The sequence below is a fragment of the Ptychodera flava genome, chromosome 8, assembly GCF_041260155.1.
Source record: "Ptychodera flava strain L36383 chromosome 8, AS_Pfla_20210202, whole genome shotgun sequence".
Classification (NCBI taxonomy): Eukaryota; Metazoa; Hemichordata; class Enteropneusta; family Ptychoderidae; genus Ptychodera; species Ptychodera flava.
The window spans coordinates 17,050,700-17,075,835 of record NC_091935.1 but is presented as its reverse complement, the minus strand read 5'-3'; the positions used below and the strand labels follow the sequence as shown (position 1 = coordinate 17,075,835).

General features: G+C 38.4%; 1 protein-coding gene and 1 long non-coding RNA gene across 2 annotated transcripts in view; both read left to right on the top strand.

Annotated features, from left to right (window-relative positions):
- The window catches only part of LOC139138668 (uncharacterized), a 43,496-nt gene extending 42,144 nt beyond the window's left edge, over positions 1-1,352 (top strand). Inside the window, exons 22-23 of the mRNA XM_070707154.1 lie at positions 172-271; positions 654-1,352. Of these exons, the coding sequence (XP_070563255.1) occupies positions 172-271; positions 654-695 (142 nt within the window). The 3' untranslated portion in view covers positions 696-1,352. The remainder of the gene's footprint in view (positions 1-171; positions 272-653) is intronic.
- A 5,026-nt stretch (positions 1,353-6,378) lies between these two features.
- LOC139137901 (uncharacterized) lies at positions 6,379-23,384 on the top strand. The gene is made up of 3 exons (XR_011553487.1): positions 6,379-6,486; positions 22,124-22,194; positions 23,171-23,384. It is a non-coding gene; the product is annotated as an uncharacterized lncRNA (long non-coding RNA).
- The last annotated feature ends 1,752 nt before the right edge of the window (positions 23,385-25,136 follow it).

Below are 25,136 nucleotides of genomic sequence, written 5' to 3'. Positions count from 1 at the left end.
ACAACTTGCAACACCTGAGATGATAGAGGGCGTATATGCCCATAAAGATAACGGGAGAAAAGAGATGCTTAACACTAATGTGTGACAATTAATTGGAAATCCAAAAGACTGTGTACAGTACTCTACTCTCCACAGTACTCTGACTAAAATTATCTGGTTGCATTAAAACAGGTTTACGGTGATGCGGAAGTGTTGGCATGCACCCCTACAGCTCCGTCCAAGTGCAAAGGCTCTGACAGGAGAGTTAGATGACGTCATGACGAGTGACGAGGCATGTATATCTAAAAGAATTAACTTTCGTGTTTGAGTTACATTATCATGTTAAATATGGTATACCCCTCTACATGTTTTGTTAGCTTTTGCATGTTTAAATAACCGGGTTAAGCGTTGCAAAGTATAAGTTATCCATTTATTATAATGCATGACTTGCCTAAATGCAGATGGATTTATGGTCAATTAGGTCGCCTTTGGTTTATGATTTGCATTATGTTTATCTATACACTCTGAGGCGTTTACGGGGGTCCTTGCGTGATTTCACATTGGTAGAAAAGAGTGACAATGTGTTTTCGTAGGTTTTAATTCCAATATATTTTGAAGCAATCTTTTATTTCCTAAGATAATTTTTGTCGTTATTTGTTAAACTTTTGTTCTAGAAAATTTTCCTTGGGACTCTGGTTCGAGACGTTGACTGTTGAGACGACTTCTTTCTGCAACCGGGAGATATACATGTATGCAAGCACTTGTAGAACAATGTAATACTTTCATAGACAAAGCCTGTCTTTTCCAGTCAATTGTCAGCCACGAGAAGATGCTCAGATATATCTTCATCTATGTCCTTAAAAATTTATGTTGTCTAAGATCATTTTTGGTTTCAGAAACCACTTCTTAACAATGTGTAAAGTAACTGTTCATGTTGTGGGAAGTGTACCGCCAGCTTTAGATACGAAAAATACTTCAATCTCTGTAAACTTAAGTTTTCAAATTGATGATACACAACTTGTATTAAATAATGTGTAACGAGATTATTTATTTCGTGAAATTAACTTTGAGATAAATAGCTTGTTTATCATTTACTCTCATTTGCGTATGGTGCTAAAATGTAGTAAAAAGTAACTTACAGGGTAGTACTGATAGTTACAGTAATCCTCGTCTTCAAGGTCGTGGTTGTGATTTTGAATCACCAAAGACGGACGTCATGAAAAGTTGCTTGCCAAGACTTTGTGTTCCACTTCTGAAAGGGGCGAGGTATGGTATGTTGCATTGCCACGGACTATGTTTGTCTTGCGTAGACTCTTATCCAGCCAGCATGGTTATTCAAGAATAAAATGAATTTTCACTTTCTTTAAATCATATTCACTATTTTCGACTGGTTAGTTTCTCTGTCAGGTGAAGCAAAGTTGGGGGAGGGGGGCTAGAAAGTGGGATTAGCTGACCAAGTGTCAGAACGGAGGGGCCGTAAGTGAACGCAGTTCCAACAAGGGGGAGTATTCAGAAAGAGTGGTGGATACACATACTCCTCATGGTAGAGAAAGGGTATGCTTTATTTCAAGTGTGGGATTGTATTGGAAACTTTTTTAACTGCAATTGCAAGCAAACGAACAAAAAACAATATGCACACAGTTCTTTATTGACAAACTTGAGCGCAAATACAACTCTTTATTGGTTCTTTATCGCATATGGAAAAATCATACGTAACAAATAAACAAACACGCATAAACAAACAAACAAACAAAAATAAGGAGCCAGAGTTCCGTGTTCCCTTACCGGCGACTGCATATATAATCGGACAGTAAGTTTGCCAATTACCTAACCTCCGACTTTAGTTTGCGAAAATTTCAATTTTGTATAATTTGTTTAATCGGTTTGTAATTAGCGTCAAATCACGTAGGTCCAGATCAGAAAAAATACACCTTTATCTCACTTGATAAACAATGACGTCAAATGGTACTTCAACATCACGGCGGCTGTGTTCAGTACCTGGCCGGAAACGTGAAATACATATACCAGCATAGGCTTGTAGTGACTGCATGTCTGAGAAGTTCAAAAGGTGACAACTTGAAGGTCAACTGCGTGTCTTTTAAACCCATCGTCAGATGAAGTGAAACCGCGTCAAATGATAATTGAGATAAGATATGGTTGTCAATCATCAACATGTGGCCGAATCATCTGTTTGTAGCTTAAACTGCAGATCGTAAATCGCTGCCCTTGAAATTTGGCACGCCGATACGCAGCTCAGCACGTGGCTCCTGAATTTAGGCTTACCCCGACACGTGATCGATACGCCACAGCACCGCTTGCGCATTCACAGCTACCTCCATACTAGTCAAATTCACTGGGTCCGAATCTCCAACTTAAGAAGCTTGAGCCAAATCAAAACGATATATTCACAATATAAGATAAATAATGTACAATTGAAACGATTTTACGCTTGCAAACGGATAAGATTTCGTGTTTGTTTTAGCACGTATACGATCATAGCATACAGACTATTTCTGAGCCAAAGTCGAAAATTCGACTGATATGCCTCCGTCAACAACATCGAAAGATCATTCTTAACAGAGGCACAGATATCACTTTTTGGATTAGAAATGGGCGATTTTTGGACATCAACGGTTCTTGAAGGAGTGAGGACGCTCTTGTCATTCAAAGTAAAATCTTACTAACATATGTTAATTTACTACCCGATTTTCTGAGGGCGCGTTCAGTTATTACGGCCGGGGTTGGGGTCACCTTAAATTTGAAAACTGCAAAGGGGGAGTCATGTATTTCAAACAGCACAGGGGGTCACTTAATTTTCATACGTATCCATCCCGTCAAAAAGCAGTTTCAGTGTTCTCAAATATTCTGGGAGAAAAAATTATTCGCTGCATGATTTCATTCTCTGAAGTCATTTAACCGTAAATCTGAACAAAAGTATACATATCTGTCATATGAACATCTTGCCTTAGTAACTCTGAGGCTTGCCTTATTGTAAATCGAGCTCACTGAGGGCAATGAGCAATTCCTTTTCTTATATATTAGAAATATAATAAGTTTTGCCAGGGAAAAGATTTAACTGTTACCTGTAGGCTACTAGTACCATGAAAACTGAAATTATACTTATAGGTGAAATTCCACTATCATAGTTGTTTGTCCACATCTGAACTTTCAAATACCTTATTTGAATCAAGTACATTTGTACCTATAAAAGCACAGAGTAAGTAAGTTTAGCATTGTAAAAAAACATTATTAGTTTTCTCAGAGACGAGTCCAATGTACATTGAATCAACATTTCGGTGAAATTCCAAAATCAAATTTCTTGCACACACATCTACTTGCAATCACCCTAGTCTAATCAAGTTCATTGAAATGAATTACCAAACGTCTATAAATACACAGATGTAGCTTGTTTTGAATGGGTAAAAATTATTCATAGTTTCTTCATAGACTTCCATATATAGTGGATGAACAGTTTCAGTGAAATTCTCAAATCAAATTTCTTGTACACATGATGCACCTGTAACCATCATATTCTAATCAAGTACAATTATTTTAATTATCCAACGTCTGTATATGCACAAGTGTAGCATATTTTTGATTGGAAAAAAATTCTTCAGAGTTTTATCATAGACTCTCATGTATAGTGGATGAATATTTTCTGTGAAATTCCATCGTCAAATTTTTGTACACATACCAATTTAATTACCCTATTCCAATTATAACCCTATGTCAATTATCAAATGTCTATAAATGCTGAGATATTGCTAGTTTGTATTGAGATAGTATTAGTTTTCTCATAGACTACCATATATAGTGAATCAACATTTATCAACTGCTGATAATCAATTAAATCCAAATATCAAAATTTTGTACACACACGCGTGTGCAAAGAAATTGCGATCCACCTGTAATTTCTGTCCAATCCCTTTGAGGGGGAATTTCAAAATTATAGCAAGTCAGAAGGGGAAACTTGAACGTGAACACACTGTGGGGGGTCATTTGAAAAAATCTAAGAATATTTTTTTGGTTTCTATCGCCCAGTTTGTGTGTGCAGCCTTGCTCAATCAATGGGAGGGGTTTCATGAAATTTTTGTCTTCTTAAAAGGGGAGGCGGTCATCAATTTTTGGTGCAATGGGTTTGGGGGGTTCACTTATTTTGATCGATGCACAGGAAGAAAACCCACCCCGGCCATAATAACTGAACGCTCCCTAAGAGAGACCCTTTCACTATGACTTCGTCCGACACCTGTAAACCATTTACCAGACAATCTGCCTCCCTTGAGCTATTCGAAGATGGACTTGTTGTCTCTACGTGACTGGTGCGAAAAACTGCCTTCTTGTGGTCAAAGGTTATTACGTGTATAATACCAACGCAACACTTCCTGAGCAACCCATACATTATCAACGACGGAACGCACTCATTTTTGCAAAATCACACTCCGCGCACGCGCACTCCTGTGATATTTCCCAACCACTTAACTAACGCATGAGAACGATGATGTTCCGAAAGACTCTTCTTACGACCACACTCTGTGACTTTAAAAGAACTCCATACTTTTTTCAAACTCCAGCACAATCCTTTTGCTTCTCTACGTATAAGGCGTCACTCAACTCATCAAAATTCTTGACCATACCATCACTCGATAAAGGGCGTACTCCTGACCGGGAACGTGAACCTGTCAATGTTGTTGTGATACCCGAGTTGACCTTGGTCACTACCTGGCCATAAAACCCTCCTTGCTATCCATAGCCAACAAGGACCGTGCAGTAACCAAGGAAATAAACCCATCCGTTCGATCCAACGCACCCTAGCCAATATTTCAATAAGCGGTAAGTGCCAATCCATGACTTGGTTCTCACATAACGCTAGCATCTCAGCACTAACATTGTGATTTCCATCCGTGAAAATAACTGCGAAACCACCGTAGGTCGAATCCGACCGCTGCCATCTAATGTGTCTCTTCGACAGCCACCTGGCCGCAACAACCGTTCTGTAGTGGTAGGATGGTGGTAGCGGAACACCGATTTTGTAGTGCAAGATCAACCGGGAAATCAAGCCCAGCCATGGTGCACTGTATTCTCAAAGAAATAAAGAGAAATAAAATAATAAAACAAGGACATATTAAAGTAGTGTCCTATGAAAAGTATGCTGAACAGAGGTAGACAAAACGTCCACATCGTCGACTTACAACACAAAAATCGCCCCTTTTTCGGGACACCGTGCGAAAACGAGACATTGCCTAAATAGTCACATGACGCAAAATTCCTACTCCTATTGGTCAAGCAGTGACAGGAGACATGGCTAAACGATTACTTTAAACGAAACAGCAAACTAATCACACGAGAAAAGAGTTAGGCTAAATTATTTATCATCTGAAAACAAGCGACGCAAACGACTGAAATCGACCTTGCTTACTCTTCGCTGTGGTCATAGAAAGTTGGTTGCTCAGGAGTGATGGCAACCGTATCACTTGTTGCTATTATTCCGCTGTTAGGCCATTTCACTTCAAGGAAAGGTTAATGGTACACTTTTAGAGCGAAAAAATAAATATTAAGATGTCGACAGGTTTTCACAATTTGAAGAGCGTTTCCACTTAGGCCGAAGTTCAGTATGGCGCTAGATGTAAAACATAGACTGGAGTGTGTAAAATGAGTAGATCCCCTGTGCGTAGACGACATGAAAACATCGTATGGAGACGGCCGTGAACAAGGAAGGTGTCGGTTGCAATACGTACAAATTTTCAATGCGTTCGTTTGTTTGGTTTTGGTAAAATGTATTTAAGTGCAATGTCCAAGAACTGAATGCAAACAACAACATTTTGACCATAATTATAAATGACGTTTCGGAGTGCCACGAGTCCTGTTCTCTAAGCTGTTCTACGTCGGTGTGAACATATCAACGAAGGTCACGTAAGCGTAGCTGTAAGTAGTTCCGGTTACAGTGAAAAAATGATTCGTATGTTTACCATGTTAAAATATGGTTTCCTATCAGTACTCTCTCTAGGAGAATTGTGATACAGGCATAGCATGTATGATAAATACGACTTATTTACCCAGTGAAGGAAGTTGGAGCAATTCTTTCACCAGTACCATATGTTTCTTAATTTATGTCTTTATGTTTAGGCTGAAATTTCGTAATCATCATTATTATTGGTCTCACCAATTGAGGGAACAAAATTGCAATCTTTCCATCCCATGACAAGCTCTTATGTTTATAAAAAATGCATCCTAACTTCCTAATTTGAAAATGATTATTTATTTAAAAAGAAAACAGATCAATCTTTTGTCAACACTCAAAAAGGGGAACCTCGCAAGCTGGGTATCTTACGACATTCCAAAGTTTCATTAGTATAAAGGTTAAAATATGATCTGCCTTCACATAGTCCATATAGCTATGATCTAGAGTATATTCAGCAAATTCTTTCACAGCGCAACAAAGGATGGCTGCCTTTGATCCAGTACTTATTATTGTCCTCTCTGTGATTCTGTGCCCTCCACTTTCTGAAGGTAAGTACGCAACTCACATAAGCTGATCATTTGAGGCACAGAGTCCGACATTATATTAGAAGATTGATCTATACAATGCTATTCGATTTTAAAACTAAAAGGACGGACAAACTGGTATATACACTTTATATATACTTTGTACCCATAACCGGTCAATGTGCTTGAAGCCTGTCGCAGCAAGCAAAATGCAGCGAAATGGCGGGACTTCGACTATTTTTTAAAACTTTCCACTTTGCCATAGTACAAGCAAATGTAATATATGATGGAGTTGCTGATCTTGCTATACAATTGTCAGGGGCTATGATGTCAGGAAAAACGCATATTTGCCATTGTTTGGTCATGATTTCTACAATAATACTGAAATGCAAAACCAATCCACTTGTTTTCTTAAATCTAGCACCGTATTATAGCTTTGAGCAGTGCCGGTAATGTCATTACTATGGGACAGTAGTGAAAGGAACCTCCACATTGTCTTTGTCAAAATACTGGTGCAATATTGTGACTCGTTAAATAGCGATTTCTATGGTGAGACGCTGTTGGATCGGTTGCATTTTACCTTTTGCTCGTGAAACGACATTTTTTCTCTTCTAGCGTTACGATTCTTACGTTGGACGTGTATGAAAGTGTACTTAAAATCTCAAGATGCCATTTCTTCATCAGTCGTGTGATTTTATTGTTTTTCACATGTTTTCGTTATGTATTCCTGTTGTTCCTCAATTACGGAACTTATAATTGTCATATTGAGATTCGATATTGTTGCCTGGGTGCTGGACTGTTAGCACGGAGAGTTATACATTAACGTTTTCTTCCATTTTGATGCCCAAGTTCATACGGCGGCGAAAATGACCTACCATTGGACAGCCCGCCCGCCTTTACTGTAGTAACCAGGGCGCAAAAATGCATACACTATTTGAATCACCACAATATGACATAAACACTACCATTCCATTTGCCGTTTTGATACAGAAGTGGAGCGATGCAGTTAAACCTGCCGGAAATCTCTCTCTGGGCATATAAATATTAAAATGATCCCTTATTTTGAAGCTATATGTCGCGTAGAAATTGGTAAATGCAATGGGCGGCCAGTACCTGCTGCTTACGCCAGAGAAAAGCTAAGCGACTAGGGCCAGTCCACTGAAGCCCCATCCCCTACAATTACTAGTGCCCTGATGATGACATTTTTTTCACACACTCTGTCTCATACTGTCTACTCATTCAGAACAACAACGATTTTGACATTCACTTCGGAACGACGTTTGACTCTGATCTGGAGTGCAGCAAACACAAATAAAACTGACTCCATGAATTTCATTGTGCAATACTTAAGATATTAGCAGAACTGGTGCCGGTACAGTTGTGCTTTTCTTAGTAGATTCCTTCGATGCTTCCTTTCTAAAGTTATGAGCCGCAAATTGTAAAAGTGCAAACATAAACTTTTAAACTAAGAGCGTTGTTTGCACATAATCTGTTACACAAACGAACACAACGAATAAACGAAATCGAATGCGTTCATCCAATAGGAGCATCCGGGCTATGGTCGTGTTAAAGAAAAATACTGATGATAAGAAGGCACTTCCACCAAAAAACATTACATCGGGAGGGAAATAGATATCTGACAGACAGACAGACAGACAGATAGACTGACTGACAGACAACGGAGATAACGGTATCTTGTTCGACAATCACGTTGTGTTCGGTAATATTTTTTCAAGTTAAGAAATGTCAGTCTACTTCCTTAATTTTTCAAATATTTACCTGAGCAACATGGCTAGTCCTCTATTGCACAATCTCACGTTCGCAAGTAAATTGTAACTGATCTTACATGTAAACAGGACCGTCAACTCGTGCAATTCCCAAATCACGCAAATCATACATAGGATTACTTTCCTTATTTCGACACCTTTCCTGTTTTCGAAAACGAAATTTTTTCCTCATCCTTACATTATTGTGTTCGCATGCATCAGTTGCTTTTATCGTCGGGCTTCGTCAATAACCGCTTCGGAACTCAAAGCTTGATTTAGTCATAGATGTTATTGCGGTAGGGGTAGAGGAGGCTCTGACGCAGCACAGATCTCATCTTGGTATCGTTTCTTTTTATTTTAATACATTTGACTACGATAAGTATTGCCAATAAAGATTATACTACCAACCTTTGGTGTCCTGGGCTCATCTTAGCACTGGTTTTGTAAAGAGTTATTTTACTCCTTTTCTATTTTATGTATTTGTCCGTTGACAATCGTACGCGAGGTTTTATCGCTGTGTAGCGTCTATTATCTGATGCGTGTGATTGCGTAATCATAGGCAAGGATGTCTGTATCTGTGGACGCGGTCACCAGATTATCACCGGATTAACTTTGACAAAGTCAACAACGAACGCACCAGCAAGGGTATAACTGTTATCATATAGTCAAACGTATTGAAATAAAATAAATAATAGCAAGAGGAAACCTGTGCTGAGACCAAGACACCCCTACCCCTGCCCCACCCTTCGGGACGGACATTTTAAACAACCCCCCTATGATTTGGTGTTGGCACGAACTCCGCGTTTAACGTACATGTAATATGCAGTAGTGTCGTTAGGGCAACTTCAGCGATCGTGCAACGTTTGGGAAGTACGGTTTTAAGCCTTTCACTATGTCATTACTTAATGACAATGCCGAACAAAAAAAATCATTGTTCCGATAATCCGACCTACCCTATTTTTACCTGCCGACCCTAAACTTTTTAGAGCTACATAAACACGAAAGTAAAAAAAAAAAGAAAGAAAAAACCCGTTAAATCATGCGTTCGTTATTTGGCAGTTGCTTTTTGCTTGAACGAGGATGGCTTCTATTTTTTCCCCTTTATATGTATGATACATTTTTCTGGAAATGTTGTGGCCAGTGTTTGACCGCCCTGAACCGCTGAAAAATTTATATTTAAAAATAAAAATATTTTGAAGAAAAAATTCTTGCCGACCTACCTACCCTATTTTTGTAAACCATACAGCACAATTTTTGTTTTTGCCTACAGGTAGTATACTTAGGGATTACTTATCAGATCATACTTATTATCTTGAATCAGCTAATCACTTCTTATTTTTCACGCTTCTCTTTTTTTAAACTGTTCTTGTGTCATATGTTGCCATATGTATATTTCTTCTGCGGATGACCAGCTGAGTTAGTGTTTGCCATCGGGCTTCGCAAAAAAAAAAACTGCATAAGAAAAAAGACTTAAATTTAAAGCAAGGGAAATACAAAAAGACCATCTACAGCTATACTAGTGATCGTTCATCAAGTAATGTTTGGGCAATCTCTTGCTCATCATTCCGAGTTCATGCAAGGAAATCTCAAGAGAGTTTGACCGGTTGACCTCGCTGTTAATTTTATGCAGGAAATTACAATAACAATGCTTGGTCGAATGACGCAGTGCCTTGAGGGTGGGATCGCCAGTGGTATAGGGGGAGGAGTACCTTCCCGATGGTGATAAGTGGTGCAGATTACCGTCGCCTAGGTGACTGGCTACGGCGCGCCAAATGTTTCAAAAATATTTATCGATTCAGTGCAAAAATAAACTGTCAATTCGGTCTCATTAGGAAGGAAATAAGTAAGAAAAGTATAATTAAAAAACAAAAGACAGAAATGTCATTTAATACTTCATTTTAACTTGAGAAAAAATCTTTTAAGCGTAATTAGGAAATAAACAATTTTCAACGATTTGAAAAAGTCAAACATCCATACTTATTGACATACATACACGTATAATAGTTCGCGTGAAAGGTGCAATGAGTGCTGATTTTACAAAAAAAAAAAAAAATATGTTTTACAGTGGTACGTCCACAAAATTCACAAGAAAATCAATAAAAATCACTACTACCACTCGGAAAAAATAGTACAAAAAATAAAAATGTGAACCACATACAGAAAATCATTATAAAAGAATCAGACAAAAAAAGTCATGCATACATAAAATTATTTATGTACTTAAGAAAATTAAAAAGCACTACGTCTCATAATAAACGTATTATAGATAATCAAAATATAATATGAATCACCAGCCGCTTTGACAGTACAGAGAGAAAATCGGAGAAAAAATTCGGCAGTGATGGTTCTAGACAAAAGTGGATCTCATCTACAAAAAAATAAAATAAAATAAAAACGAAAAAAATAAAAAACGCCATGAACAGAGATACAAAAGAAACGCGTGTGCCTGTGGAAAGAAAAAACAAATGAGGACTTGCCACAGCAAAAAAAAAAAAAAAAAAAAAAAAAAGAAAAAAAAAGAAAAAAAAACGAGCACTCGCCACAGGAAAAAAAAACAACAAGCCCGAAATTACAATTATTTTATTCAAAAAACTCATGGTTCACGTTTCCTTCGATCGATGAATCCCCAACAGCGGGGAATCCGATAACCACATACTCCAATGTTTGACGAAATATTAATTGAGCATTTCAGTGATAACGTGACATCTTGAAACTTAGCTCTGTTTGGCTGGGCCCTGCTCTACTTGAAACCATACTTGATGAAATGAAGTGGGCAATATCACCTAAAAAATGTCCAGGTTAACAGTGAATAGTTCCAGAGAGTCAAGATAACTGAGCCAATTTCAGGCAGTCCACAGGTCAGATCACGAGCGAGACGTACAACCCATGACCCTTCATAGCAACACTGCGAACATATCGATGCCTTAGGCGCGGTATGGCATGGGAGCCCACTGCAGGCCTTCCACCGAGCCGCACTGTCATCGCCGTTTGGCCTACATTTCTACACAGTTTTATACGTGTGGTTCGATACATCGCGTTCAAATACCATGATAATAAACCACCTCGTTGTTTGGTAATTCCTTGTCTATCCTCAAAGATCACCCAAATCATGATAAATTGAATAGTTTTGAAGAAATCTGCCGCGTGATGAGAGAACGTCCATCGTTTTCCGTGTTCGACAAGACGAGCAACGCAACTGTACAAGCCTTACGAACCTACGAGTATGGCGAGAGTGTCCGGCCTTCGCAACGCCAGACACTCTCACTATACTCGCAGGGCTTGACCAGCACATACACGACATGTCGATCCCCATTGCAGAAATCTTTATATCCACACAGTCCAATATATGGAGCTACAATATTTGTGCAGTAGTCTATACATAGCTCTGGGTGGCAGGGCTGTGAGTTACCGGAGTTATACGGCCTGGCCGTATAACGCCGGTAACTCACAGCCTAGCCCTGCAACCCAGAGCTACAGTATACAGAGAAATAGCGGCTGCTTGATCAGTGTTTGTCAAGTCGGGCGCGTTCGCGTTCTACATGTACTAGTGAAAACGTTGCCTCGAATTTAAACGGAGTGTTTCAGCCTGAGTATTTTTGCCTTTGCCACACTCCGTTTAGAGGCTGAACCCACGGGATATGTGTGTGGTTCGATATATAGCGGCCGCTGCTAGCTCTGCATGGCAGGGCTGTGTGTTACCGGCGTTATACGGGAGGCCGTGTCACGCCGGTAACACAAAGCCCTGCCATGCAGAACTAGGCCGCTGCGCGCTGCGTGGTATGCAATTTTACTATGCATACCTACACGGCGGCCGCTGTGTATCGAACCACACGTAACCGTGGGCTAGCGGCTAGCCATCGTTTTGTTGGGGTTTGGGCACAGACTGTCTATGCCGGTTTGGGAGAGGCGGCCCTACACTTTACAGCGAGGGGATCACTTGTTGCCGGCGTGTAGGCCTACTGTACTAGCGACGGGAACGCCGGCCGCTGGCTTACCATCTCGAGTGTACATTGGAGCGAGGGGGCCGCTGGCAGCCGACGAACCACCACGAGTGTTTTGTCCACTTTTAACCAAAACTGGTAACTGTTTAATATAGAATGGGATGTGTCGGTAACTTGGAGGTCCATGAGATGATATTGAAGACTAGAAGATGAGAGTTATCGCTGAAATACCCCAAATATTTTGTCCAACATCCGAGTGTGATAATCCAAAACCCTCTGGCATTAAACTGTAACAATCATGTCGTTGACAATTATTCAATTTTCATTTTGGGCTTTTTCTGCAGGGTGTCCAACTCTGTTTTCTTTTCTCGAACGGGCCTCTTTTTTTTTCTACTGAATTTTTTTTTTTTTTTTTTTGGTAACCTCAGTTTTTTTGGTAACCTCGCTTTGGTTTTTTTTCCAAGCTGACCTCGTTTTGGTTTCTTTACAGCCTCAACGCCGACGCGATCTCGGTCGACTTGTCAATTGTGATTCTCTTTCTTTTTTTAGTCAGACCTGACGGTGGTTCATTTTGTTTTTTGGTAGTAGTGTGAGTACTATTTGTGGTTTTGTTTTTAATCATTTCAATATTTTTTTTGTGTGTGCTTGATGTTTTTTTCTTTTTTTCCCTTGTAATCAGCATTCATTGCACCTTTATTTCAAAAACACGTGTATGTGTACGTCAATAAGTATGGGAGTGTGGTATTTCCAAATTTTTGAAAAGTTTATCTTCTCATTACGGTATCTTCTCATTACAGTTTAAAGAATATTTTACAATTTAGCATTACATAATATTCTGCCCTTTTTTGCAATAATACTTTTCTCGTTTATTTTCTTCCGTAATTCCATCGAATTTTTATTTCAATCAAGAAAGGCGGTTGCACGTCATCTTTATATGTACAGACACATTCAAATATTTAATGACACGTATTTTCAAATGAATGCTATTTTTATGAAAAAGTACATTAATAAAATGCAATGATATGGACGAAAGAACTTTTTTCTTTATTATTCATACACGTTTAAGACTTTTTTTAGAAAGAAAATTTGACAGTTTATTTTTACTCAATGACGATAAATATTTTTGAAACATTTGGCGCGCCGTAGACTGGCGTATACGCATGCCAAAAGACACCTATGGTTGGTTTCCTGTTGACCAGTCGGATGGCAGAGTTGCAAATACCTGGACTGAACCATTTGTTTTTTTGTGGGTGTCGGTGGTACTTTGACAATAAAAGTAAAGATGCACAGATATTGAGTTTATTGTCTTGTTTATGAGCGGCCAGTATTTCCAACAGCATGAATTACGTGCATTTCCCGTAGAAGAAATAAATAATTTCGAATAAAACATCGCAAATGTAACCACATTACCTAAGCTTGACGTACACTTATATAAGTGCCCCAAAGAACCATGGAATCATCCAACTTTCGATCGAAGAGATGAGTTTTGCCAAACCGCGTATACAGAAAAAGTGGCAGATGACTTTATTTTTAGAGTCATAGACAGTATAGCGAGATGTAAAAATGTGAAAGAGGCTCTCCACGTAACTATCCTAAATGTTTTTGTGTCGAGTTTGTGTTTGATTCGTTTCGAAAATGTGTTCCTACATTCTTATCCGATTGTGTGTGTTAATAAAAATGTTTGTTTCGCTTTGGATATTTGTAGAGAAGTTTGGATTAGTGAGTACGGTAATGTTTTGTTTGTGTGGGGAAAGCTTATGGCGAGACGCAGCCGGACCTATGTTGTTACAAAAGTGATAAAGTCGCCCTTTGACGCTCGCGTTTCGAAACCCGAGTGTGGTTTCTCATCAGTCGCAGTGTTGATTCATTCCCTAGTTTGTGTATGTGAAAATTTATTTTAATGCATTTTAGTGGTCTTGGTTTTCGATAAGCGAGGCAAGTATATTAATTTTTGGTCACGTTGTGAGTCCGTTTGGTGGTTCGCTTTGTTTGTTCTATGTTTCTTTACTTCGGTAAATTTTGTTTTGACTGGTGTGTCTTTTAGATTTTTGCGGAGGTTTGTGAATTTTTAGGCAATAAGTACCACTGCGGGGTACGGATTTTATGTTTATTGGATCAAGATACTTACAAGTATCCTGGTTGATGTTCTTGTTCTCGTACATTTTGATTAATAGTGCGTTTACTTTGTTTACTGTTTGTTCTGGCTTGTTGTGTATAATACTGAGTGTTACGTAATTGCCTTTTGCATTCGAGTACGTAATCGTTTGTGTTGACAATGACGAAAACCCGACCCTTGTCGAAGGTTTTTTTCCGAAATTTGTCTATTGTTTGCAAGCTGGTTTATCGCGATTCTTTTAGCGCGCGACATGTTTTGTTTCCTTGTTTGAAAGGGTATCTCTATAAGTGCGCGTTTAGCAGCTTCAGATAGCTTTCAAGGTTTTGTAATTTGTTGTTCGTGGAGCCCAATTTGACTTTTGGTGTTGTTGCGATTGTTTGTGTCTCACGACGTAGCGTAGTCATATTTTACGACTTTATTTGTTGAAATCCTGAGGTGGTTTTATTCTGTTTGGTTTTGTTGGTGTCCGAATTAATTTTAAGGCTTTTGCCTAGTACTATTTTACGGAGTTTCATAGTTTGAGCGATGATAGGTTGTTGTTGAATTTCATGTTGCTGTCGGCTGTTCTTTGGAAATAGCTGATTTATTTCCACTGCCATTTTTTCTGTAACGTTACGGTGATTGTTTATTTTGTATTTAATGTTGTGTTACAGTTGTTTGTTATGTGTACGATGTTTGTTTGTGTGTTCTATGTAATTTTATGGGTTTTTTTGGGTAGTTCTCTTTTTGGAGTATTTGGTGGCCCTGAAAAGGGCCGCTTTGTATGGGTTTTTGTTAGCGCTTGGCGCGTTTGTTTTGGCGATAAGCCTAGCTTTTTTATGCTTCTTTTCGCCGATTCGATGTGCTTGGTGAGTAGGTATTTGCCGCCTTCTTGTCACTGTGTGTGCGTACATGGACGGTCTGCACAGCCCTTGAATGTGGTCTCGATTTTACAATCAAACTTACAATTTAGGAGTACATTTCAAAACTGATAAATGATTTATGTTTTCACATGGGTTCACAAAATTTTACGGCTCGGACTATGATTTTACAAGTTTCATAAAAAAAGTATAAGGCGCGGGGTATTATATATTGACTGATTACTGTAGCTATGATAGGCTACATTCAGGACGGGCAGTAATTAGTAGGCAAAACAGGTGGTTTTCACCGTGGGAAGAACTCGGTGCAATGATACTGAACATTAATAGTAAGCCTGTCACCTTGAAGGTAATGCTGTAGGTGAAACAAGGACTTCAAACGCACGATGGTACAAACAACACCACAAGTGAAACGTACTCATAGAAATACACGCGTTCCTACGTTGTGCCCACCCGGGGGCCACGCGATTAAAATATGACTGATAATTCTGGATAGTGTTAATTGGGTCGGTAAACAGTCAATTAATAGTTTAATTGACTACCTGGGTGATTGGCAGGTCGTGTCTAACGACGCATATGCAAAGCAGGCCAAAAGACAAAAGCCCCCAAAGATATTGACAGCTGGCCAGGGGTCACCATGAATACGTAATGACGCTTCACTACGCAGAAACTGCGTAAAGCCCTTCTTAACCGGTCAAACCCTCTTGGCATTTTCCCTCATGTTGGCGCCACCCTACCAACACGCATCATACTTTCATCTTGGAAATACTCTAGTAAACTCTTTTCTGGTCCGAGATTGTCGATATCTGGTGCATCGCTCACCCGATGCGAAGACCTGAAATGTAAACTGCAAACGTAGTGTGTATATGTAATTTTGAAAGTCTTAAGGCGACGATATCAGTGAAGGTTATTCGCTGATATCGTACCAATGGATGTCGCGCTACCGCCTATTTCAACTTTCATTCTTTTGTTCATAGCTGCCAACTGCCGATACTGTACATGGATTCAACGTGAATCCGCCCTAATGATCCCTACAGCTATACAACAGGCGTTACCTTAAAATCACAGTCCGATCAGTTGATGAAGGGACTGCGATGTTTTTGCTGTTCCCGTAATCTGTCAGCCTCCTCGAGAGAACAGCAAAGAAGTCACGAGCAAATGTGTAAACCTCGCCATTTCTACATCTGATTTTAATTTGATTTGATCTGATTTTGATTTAATCTCATTTTGATCTGATTTTTTGGTGTAACCGCTTTTGTTTCATGGCATGCACAGAAAGGCATTCATATTTAAGCTTGCAGCCATTAATTTTGTTTTGAACATGCGACAATATTTTCGCAAGAGCTGAATGCATAAAACATTTAAATCACATTCAATTATATGGTTATGTTTAATACCATGAATACACGTGGTCTAACGATGAGTGATCATCTACGGCGCGCCAAATGTTTCTAAAATATTTATCGATTCAGTGCAAAAATAAACTGTCTTTCTCAATTGATATAAAAATTCGGTCTCATTAGGATAAGTAAGAAAAGTATAACTAAAAAACAAAAGACAGAAATGTCATTTAATACTTCATTTTAACTTGAGAAAAAATCTTTAAAGCGTAATTAGGAAATAAACAACTTTCAACGATTTGAAAAAGTCATACATCCATACTTATCGACATATATACACGTATAATAGTTCGCGTAAAAGATGCAATGAGTGCTTATTTTACAAAAAAAAAGAAGAAAAATATGTTTTACAGTGGTATGTCCACAAAATTCACAAGAAAATCACTAAAAATCACTACTACCACTCGGAAAAAATAGTACAAAAAATAAAAATGTGAACCACATACAGAAAATCATTATAAAAGAATCAGACAAAAAAAGTCGTGCATACATAAAATTATTTATGTACTTAAGAAAATTAAAAAGCACTACGTCTCATAATAAACGTATTATAGATAATCAAAATATAATATGAATCACCAGCCGCTTTTACAGTACAGAGAGAAAATCGGAGAAAAAATTCGGCAGTGATGGCTCTAGACAAAAGTGGATCTCATCTACAAAAAAATAAAATAAAATAAAATAAAAACGAAAAAAATAAAAAAACGACATGAACAGAGATACAAAAAAAAACGCGTGGGCCTGTGGAAAGAAAAAAACAAATGAGGACTCGCCACAGCAAAAAAAAACAGAAAAAAAAAAAAAAAAGAAAAAAACGAGCACTCGCCACAGAAAAAAAAACCAACAAGCCCGAAATTACAATTATATTATTCAAAAGACTCGTGGTTCACGTTTCCTTCGATCGATGAATCCCCAACAGCGGGGAATCCGATCACCACATACTCCAATGTTTGACGAAATATTAATTGAGCATTTCAGTGATAACGTGACATCTTGAAACCTAGCTCTGTTTGGCTGGGCCCTGCTCTACTTGAAACCATACTTGATGAAATGAAGTGGGCAATATCACCTAAAGAACGTCCAAGTTAACAGTGATAGTTCCAGAGAGTCAAGTTAACTACGCCAATTTCAGGCAGTCCACAGGTCGGATCACGAGCGAGACGTACAACCCAGGACCCTTCATGCCTTAGGCGCGGTATGGCAGGGAGCCCACTGCAGGCCTTCCACCGAGCCGCACTGTCATCGCCGTTTGGCCCACATGATTTCTACACAGTTTTATACGTGTGGTTCGATACATCGGGTTCAAATACCATGATAATAAACCACCTCGTTGTTTGGTAATTCCTCGTCTATCCTCAAAGATCACACAAATCATGATAAAATGAATAGTTTTGAAGAAATCTGCCGCGTGTTGAGAGAACGTCCATCGTTTTTCGTGTTCGACAAGACGAGCAACGCAACTGTACAAGCCTTACGTATGGCGCGAGTGTCCGGCCTTCGCAACGCCAGACACTCTCACTATACTCGAAGGGCTAGACCGGCACATACACGACATGTCGATCCCCATTGCAGAAATCTTTATATCCACACAGTCCAATATATGGAGCTACAATATTTTTGCAGTAGCCTATACATAGCTCTGGGTGGCAGGGCTGTGAGTTATCGGCGATACGGCCAGGCCGTACACTAACGCCGGTAACTCACAGCCTAGCCCTGCTACCCAGAGCTAAATTTAAACGGAGTGTTTCAGCCCGAGTATTTTTGCCTTTGCCACACTCCGTTTTGAGGCTAAACCCACGGGATACGTGTGTGGTTCGATACATAGCGGCCGCTGCTAGCTCTGCATGGCCGACAGAGCTGTGTGTTACCGGCATTATACGGGAGGCCGTGTCACGCCGGTAGCACACAGCCCTGCCATGCAGAACGAGGCCGCTGCGCGGTATGCAATTTTACTATGCATACCCACACGGCGGCTGCTGTGTATCGAGCCACACGTAACCGTGGGCTAGCGGCTAGCCATCGTTTTGTTGGGGTTTGGGCAAAGACTGTCTATGGTTTGGGAGAGGCGGCCCTACACTTTACAGCGAGGGGATCACTGGTTGCCGGCGTGTAGGCCAACGTACTAGTGACGGGACCGCCGGCCGCTGGCTTACCATCTCTAGTGTACATTTGAGCGAGGGGACCGCTGGCAGCCGACGAACCACCACGAGTGTTTTGTCCACTTTTAACCAAAACTGGTAACTGTTTAATATAGAATGGGACGTGTCGGTAACTTGGACGTCCATGAGATGATATTGAAGACTAGAAGATGAGAGTTATCGCTAAAATACCCCAAATATCTTGTCCAACATCCGAGTGTGATAGTCCAAAACCCTCTGGCATTAAACTGTAACAATCATGACGTTGACAATTATTCAATTTTCATGTTGGGCTTTTTCTGCGGGGTGTCCCACTCTGTTTTCTTTTCTCGAACGGGCCTCTTTTTTTTCTACTGAGGTTTTTTTTTTTTTTTTTTTTTTTTTTTTTTTTTTTTTGGTAACCTCGCTTTGGTTTTTTTTCCAAGCTGACCTCGTTTTGGTTTCTTTACAGCCTCAACGCCGGCGCGATCTCGGTCGACTTTTCAATTGTGATTCTATTTCTTTTTTTAGGTGAGACCTGATGGTGATTCGTTTTGTTTTTTGGTAGTAGTGCAAGTACTATTTGTGGTTTTGTTTTTAATCATTTCAATATTTTTTGTGTGTGTGCTTAATTTTTTTTTCGTTTTTCCCTTATAATCAGCATTCATTGCACCTTTATTCAAATACCCCTTTATCAAATACACGTGTATGTGTACGTCAATAAGTATGGGAGTGTGGTATTTCCAAATTTTTGAAAGTTTATCTTCTCATTACGGTATCTTTTCATACAGTTTAAAGAATATTTTACAATTTAGCATTTCATAATATTCTGCCCTTTTTTGCAATAATACTTTTCTCGTTTATTTTCTTTTATTTTCTCGTTTATAATTCCATCGAATTTTTATTTTAATCAAGAAAGGCGGTTGCACGTCATCTTTATCTGTACAGACACATTCAAGTATTTAATGACACGTATTTTCAAATGAATGCTATTTTTATGAAAAGGTACATTAATAAAATGCAATGATATGGACGAAAGAACTTTTTTCTTTATTATTCATACACGTTTAAGACTTTTTTAGAAAGAAAATTTGACAGTTTATTTTTACTCAATGACGATAAATATTTTTGAAACATTTGGCGGGCCGTACATCATGATCAGAATCTACCACCTAATGTACCTAAAATGCATGAGACGGCATACGGGGTACATTTTAATGTAAACCCCACTAATAATACTACATATAATATGTCTAAATAAGTCTTCGACCAGGCTTACCGGTTCAATCTTGAAAGTAAATCCACCCACATTAATAATTTCGAGGAAGTGCAAAATTTGCAAACAATTTCAAGTTAGGCAGCGTTGACAAATTTGCAGAAATTTCGGCCACGAATCCGATAATTCCAGCAGTTTTGTAACTTTTAAGTTTTTTTTCAACACTTGACGACGCCTCTTCTAATTATGAGGATGCTCCACAATTATTCTTGATCATTAGAGTACATGTTCGTCAATGTTCTATAGAAAAGATTTAAAAACAACATGAAATGCAACATAATCATTACATTACATTGAGTCAAGGAATTAATGATTGTCTTTCATTGCCCGACATATGTAATATTTCATTGGCATAAAAATTCGATACGACCGCCAAAATGCCAGTTTCAGTATGTAACGAGTAATATCTCAATCAATTATGCTACTGATTTTAATTTCAAGTTCTTTGAACAGGTTTTAGGGGTTCAGGAATTGGGTTTTCTTGATACATTAACTGTAAAATCAACCAAGAAACTTCTAAATTGATAGTAAACATCCAAGATGGCCGCAAAGATTGTTTTCACTGCAAATATCAAGGTATAATTTAACCTCAAATGCATCTCAGGGACTTATATATAGGTATTCAAGGTCGAAGAATAAGTTTTTTTCGTTATATAAATCATAGAAAGCCAAAATGGCCCCTATTATATCAAAATTGGCCGTACAAATGCATGCCACAAAACACAATCTAGGATTTTCGTGCAAATTAAGAATTGCACATTTCGGGCAATGAAAGAAATGAATTCCTTGACCCTTTTTATCTGGCAAGTGACACCTAAATCACTTTCACAGCATCTCATAGAGCTGAAATATTACCATTTACTTGTTTTGGCGGCCATCTTGGCGGCCATCTTGAATATTTCAAAATGCCCAAGGGTGCCAGGGCGGCATCATGCATATCCTGATTCAGTAGGCTTTGAAGATACAGAAACCACCAAGGACCATTGCCGGGTAAAAAGTTTTGGGTTTTATGCTTGGGCACCAGACTACGTTGAGTTATACAGATACAAAAATTACTAGAGTAGCCTTTTCGTTGATTTACAGTACTAAACAAAGTAGAAACACGAAGCTTTAACAAAATCCTACGATTGATCGAAGGAATATGTGAGATATCAAAGCATCAGGACTGTCGCTCGTCCAAGCGTTCACACAACAGTTCATGTGAATATAGTGACGGTCCACAATGTGGTTTATTGACAACTGAATTTATAAAACCACTGATATAAGTACCGATAACAAAATATCAGGAATCTTTCCAATAATAAACTTCCATTAGTTGTAATGACGTTACGAACACAGAAATATCTCCCGAATTATAGCCTGTTTTAGATTGTTTTAGTCCAATGAGAATTGACGCATTTTAATCAATGAATGTGTATATTTGATCAATATCACATACTGAGCCAAGTTGCCAAAGAGATCTGTCCGTAGGTTGCAAGATGCATGACACTTAAGTAACATAAATTATTACGGTTTGGACGTAGCAATATACTGTTGTAGATGGTGTTTAAATTTGATAAATAATGTGTTTTTCTTCAGTAATTCAGAGCGTTTGTTTAACAGCGTAAATTTATCAGCATCGATTATATGTGAAGCTTTTCCGATAGACAAAGATTACATCGTTTGCTTAATATGTTGGAGCACAGTCCCTCCATGTGTGGAGGGACTGTTTTGACTGTTGTTATAGTAATTCGATTGCTCTGGCAACAATCGATCATGATACATCAAAGTCCTGGTCCTTGTTCATGAGACACTATATAAACAGTTTGATAGTTAAGTACTGTTCTCATACTTTTTTTGTTCCGTGTATATAATATATATATATATATATATATATATATATATATATATATATATATATATATATATATATATATATAATTATATTTACCAAAACTTGTTGCGTTTAAATCTTCTCAGAAGGATGCAGGGATGCAAGCAATATTACAAAAAAGATGAGATGAAAATATCAAGTGTGTTCGATACCAATTTCTCGAGTTTGCGTGAACCTCGAGTAATAGGTATCAAACATACTTTATATGTACTCATCTTTATTATAATATATATATATATATATATATATATATATATATATATATATATATATATATATATATATATATAATTCATATTTTATAATTTTTTCCAGCATTCTCGAAGGAATATTCCTACAGGAACTGTCTAAAGCCACAACAGGATATAAATATTTCTTTTCCTGAGGTAAGAATTCCATTTTAGGTGAAAAACATAATTAAAGGGGAAGTTCACCAAGGATGATTTTTACATATGTGGTAGCTCTGTGGTCATTGACCCAGGAAAAACTAATTTCACCATTTATAACTCGCAGGATTTTTTATAAAAAACTACAGGAAGTTGCCCATGTAATTTGAATCATGGGAAAAAAGCTCCAAACTTGGAGCTTGCATAATGTGATACGGAAGGGACCATCTTCGGATGGGTATGGCCCCCACATTATCCACTCACAGTAACACAGTAGTAAATAGCAACAGTGGAAACTTAAGTATAAGTGATTCATTGTTTATGCAAGGATACTCAGTATAAACAAAAATTATGTAAATACGCACACCCTGGTTTAAGCATGGGTGAGTGGACAATGCCATACCTATGGGAAAATGGTCCCTTCCATATCACATTATGCAAGCTCCAAGCTTGGCGCTTTTTCCCATGATTCAAGTTACATGGACAACTTCCTGCACTATTTCTATCGTTTTTGTAAAAAATCTTGCAAGTTATAAATGGCGAAAATAGCTTTTCCGGGGTAAGTGACCACAAAGCTAGCACATATGTAAAAATCATCCTTGGTGAACTTCCCCTTTAATGCGTAAACAAATAAAGTGTAAGTTTGGCACTTTGTCCATCATTTTATTAGTATTCCCATCAATTTCAAAACTATTCGATAATGGATATGCTTAGCACCGATGAAGGACATGAATATATGTCGGAATACTTGTATGAGACAAGGTCACAACAATTTCTTTTTCTGTATTTTTGCATTTTAAGTTGTCATCTTTTCTATACCACATAATGCCACAATCCAGATTATTTCTGCATTCAAGCAGGAAATGTTTGATTGATGCTTATGAAAAAAACTTACGTAAGAGTTGTTTTCGTGAAAAGTTAAAAGTATTAGTGCAACTAACAAGAAAATTTATGACACTAGTCATTTTATCGGCAGGACGCTAAGATTGGGACAACTGTCTTCAGACCACCGACTGACAGGTACTCCATACCACGCGGATTGATAATTGACGGAAATACGGTGAGGTCGACAAGACAACCGTTATTCTCACGTACCACGTTACCCAGACTGCCATTCCCCACCCCCCCCCCGCACTAAACTGGACGACATCCCAGGCCTCTCTTCAAGCAAATATGATGACCTAAGCAATTTTTTCACGTGACTCCGAACAGCCTTTTTTATTTTTCTTAACCCACCAATACATGTAGTCTGTTGCTTGGTGTTCAGTACTCTGTGTTGCTGGTACAAATAGGTGATTCATTTTGTGTTCAAAACTTTACGTCGTTTTTATTCTAAGTAGAATGCCAAAATGTTTCATATTATCTGTTGCATATGCTAAAATTCGCAGTAGTATATCTCTTATTACATGATTGCTATATCACTGCCTGCATAGTCTAGTCGCACCCACAGGCGCTTCGACTGACGCTTTGCGAGGCCCTTGTTACTTGCTGTATCATGGGCTTAGCAAATCGACGATCGAAGCGCCTATGATCGCGCCGTTGCCAAACCACGAAAGGACATCCATTGTAATATTTTACACACAAAGCTGAAAGTTTGGCTGAAAATTCACTTATATCTTAGATAGCCTGAAACCCGAGGTCATTGTTGATAGGCAAGCCTGGGTCAGTTATTATATACATATATTTTTATTGTGCGTTGGCCGGGCTCACCTTTCGCCATATTGCATCTATAGTAATTGTATTGTGGATAGGCCTGGGTCATCTTTCATATACTTTGGACAATGTAGTTGTATTGTAGATAGGCCATTGTCACCTTCCGTAGTTTGTACATGTATTTGTATAATTGTAGATAGGCCTGGCTCATCATCATCATCTCATGTATTTTTTAGGATAATCTTTGGTCATCTTCAAGACTGTTTACATGTAATTGTATTGTAGATAGACCTGGATCACCTACCTTCCTCAAACCATGGAAGATGATCCAGGCCTATCAACAATACAAAATCGTGTACACACATGTGTACATGACCAAGGGCTATCTACGTACATGACCAAGGCATATCTACAATAGTTATAAATGTACAGTCTATGGAAGATGACCTGGGCCTATCTACAATACAAATAAACAATATCGAAAATGAACCAGGTCTGCTCTCAACAATGACCTCGGAGTGCAGGCTTTCTAAAATATCAGAGCATTATCAGCCAATCTTTAAAATTGTTGCGTAAAATACCACAGTGTGTATCTCTTTTGGGGGTGGTGCAATGTGTACTATGTAGACAGGGCGATATAGCAATCATTCCATAAGATGTATAATACTCCAAATTTCAGCACTGCATGACAGAAAATATGAAGCATTTAGGCATTTTACCTAGAATAAAAACGACGTAAGTTCTAACAATAAATGACTATTACCTTTTGTTACCGGCAACACACCGTACGGAACACCAAGTAGCAGACATGTGTTGGGTAATAGGCATAGACCCTGGAGTTATTCTCTAGGGTCTATGATTTCGATAAGACGAATGAATGTAAAAGAGGCTGTTCAGAGTCACAGGAAAAATTTACATAGATCATCACGTCGTCAAAAATCTCCGAGCAAGATGGCGCGACAAGGTCAAGACCAATGCATTCTGGGAGCAACTGATCTATGATGTAATTACAATGTTTTGAGATAAAGTCACGGAAATTATTGCTGCAAGGTTATATAGAACTGGTTTCGAAGGCCCTCGTTAGCAATGACTTGTAGTATGTCCTGGATCAGTTTACGGACAAATACGACACAACAGATCAGTAATATAAAAATCATAGTTTGTACTAATTACTAAGTAGAAACTTCGAAACTTTGTAAATCTCAAATGTCCCATGGACCTGGTAATGTATTACCTTGAATGAAAATGATTATTGGACCAGTTTTATGTCATATTCGAAAGCCACTTCT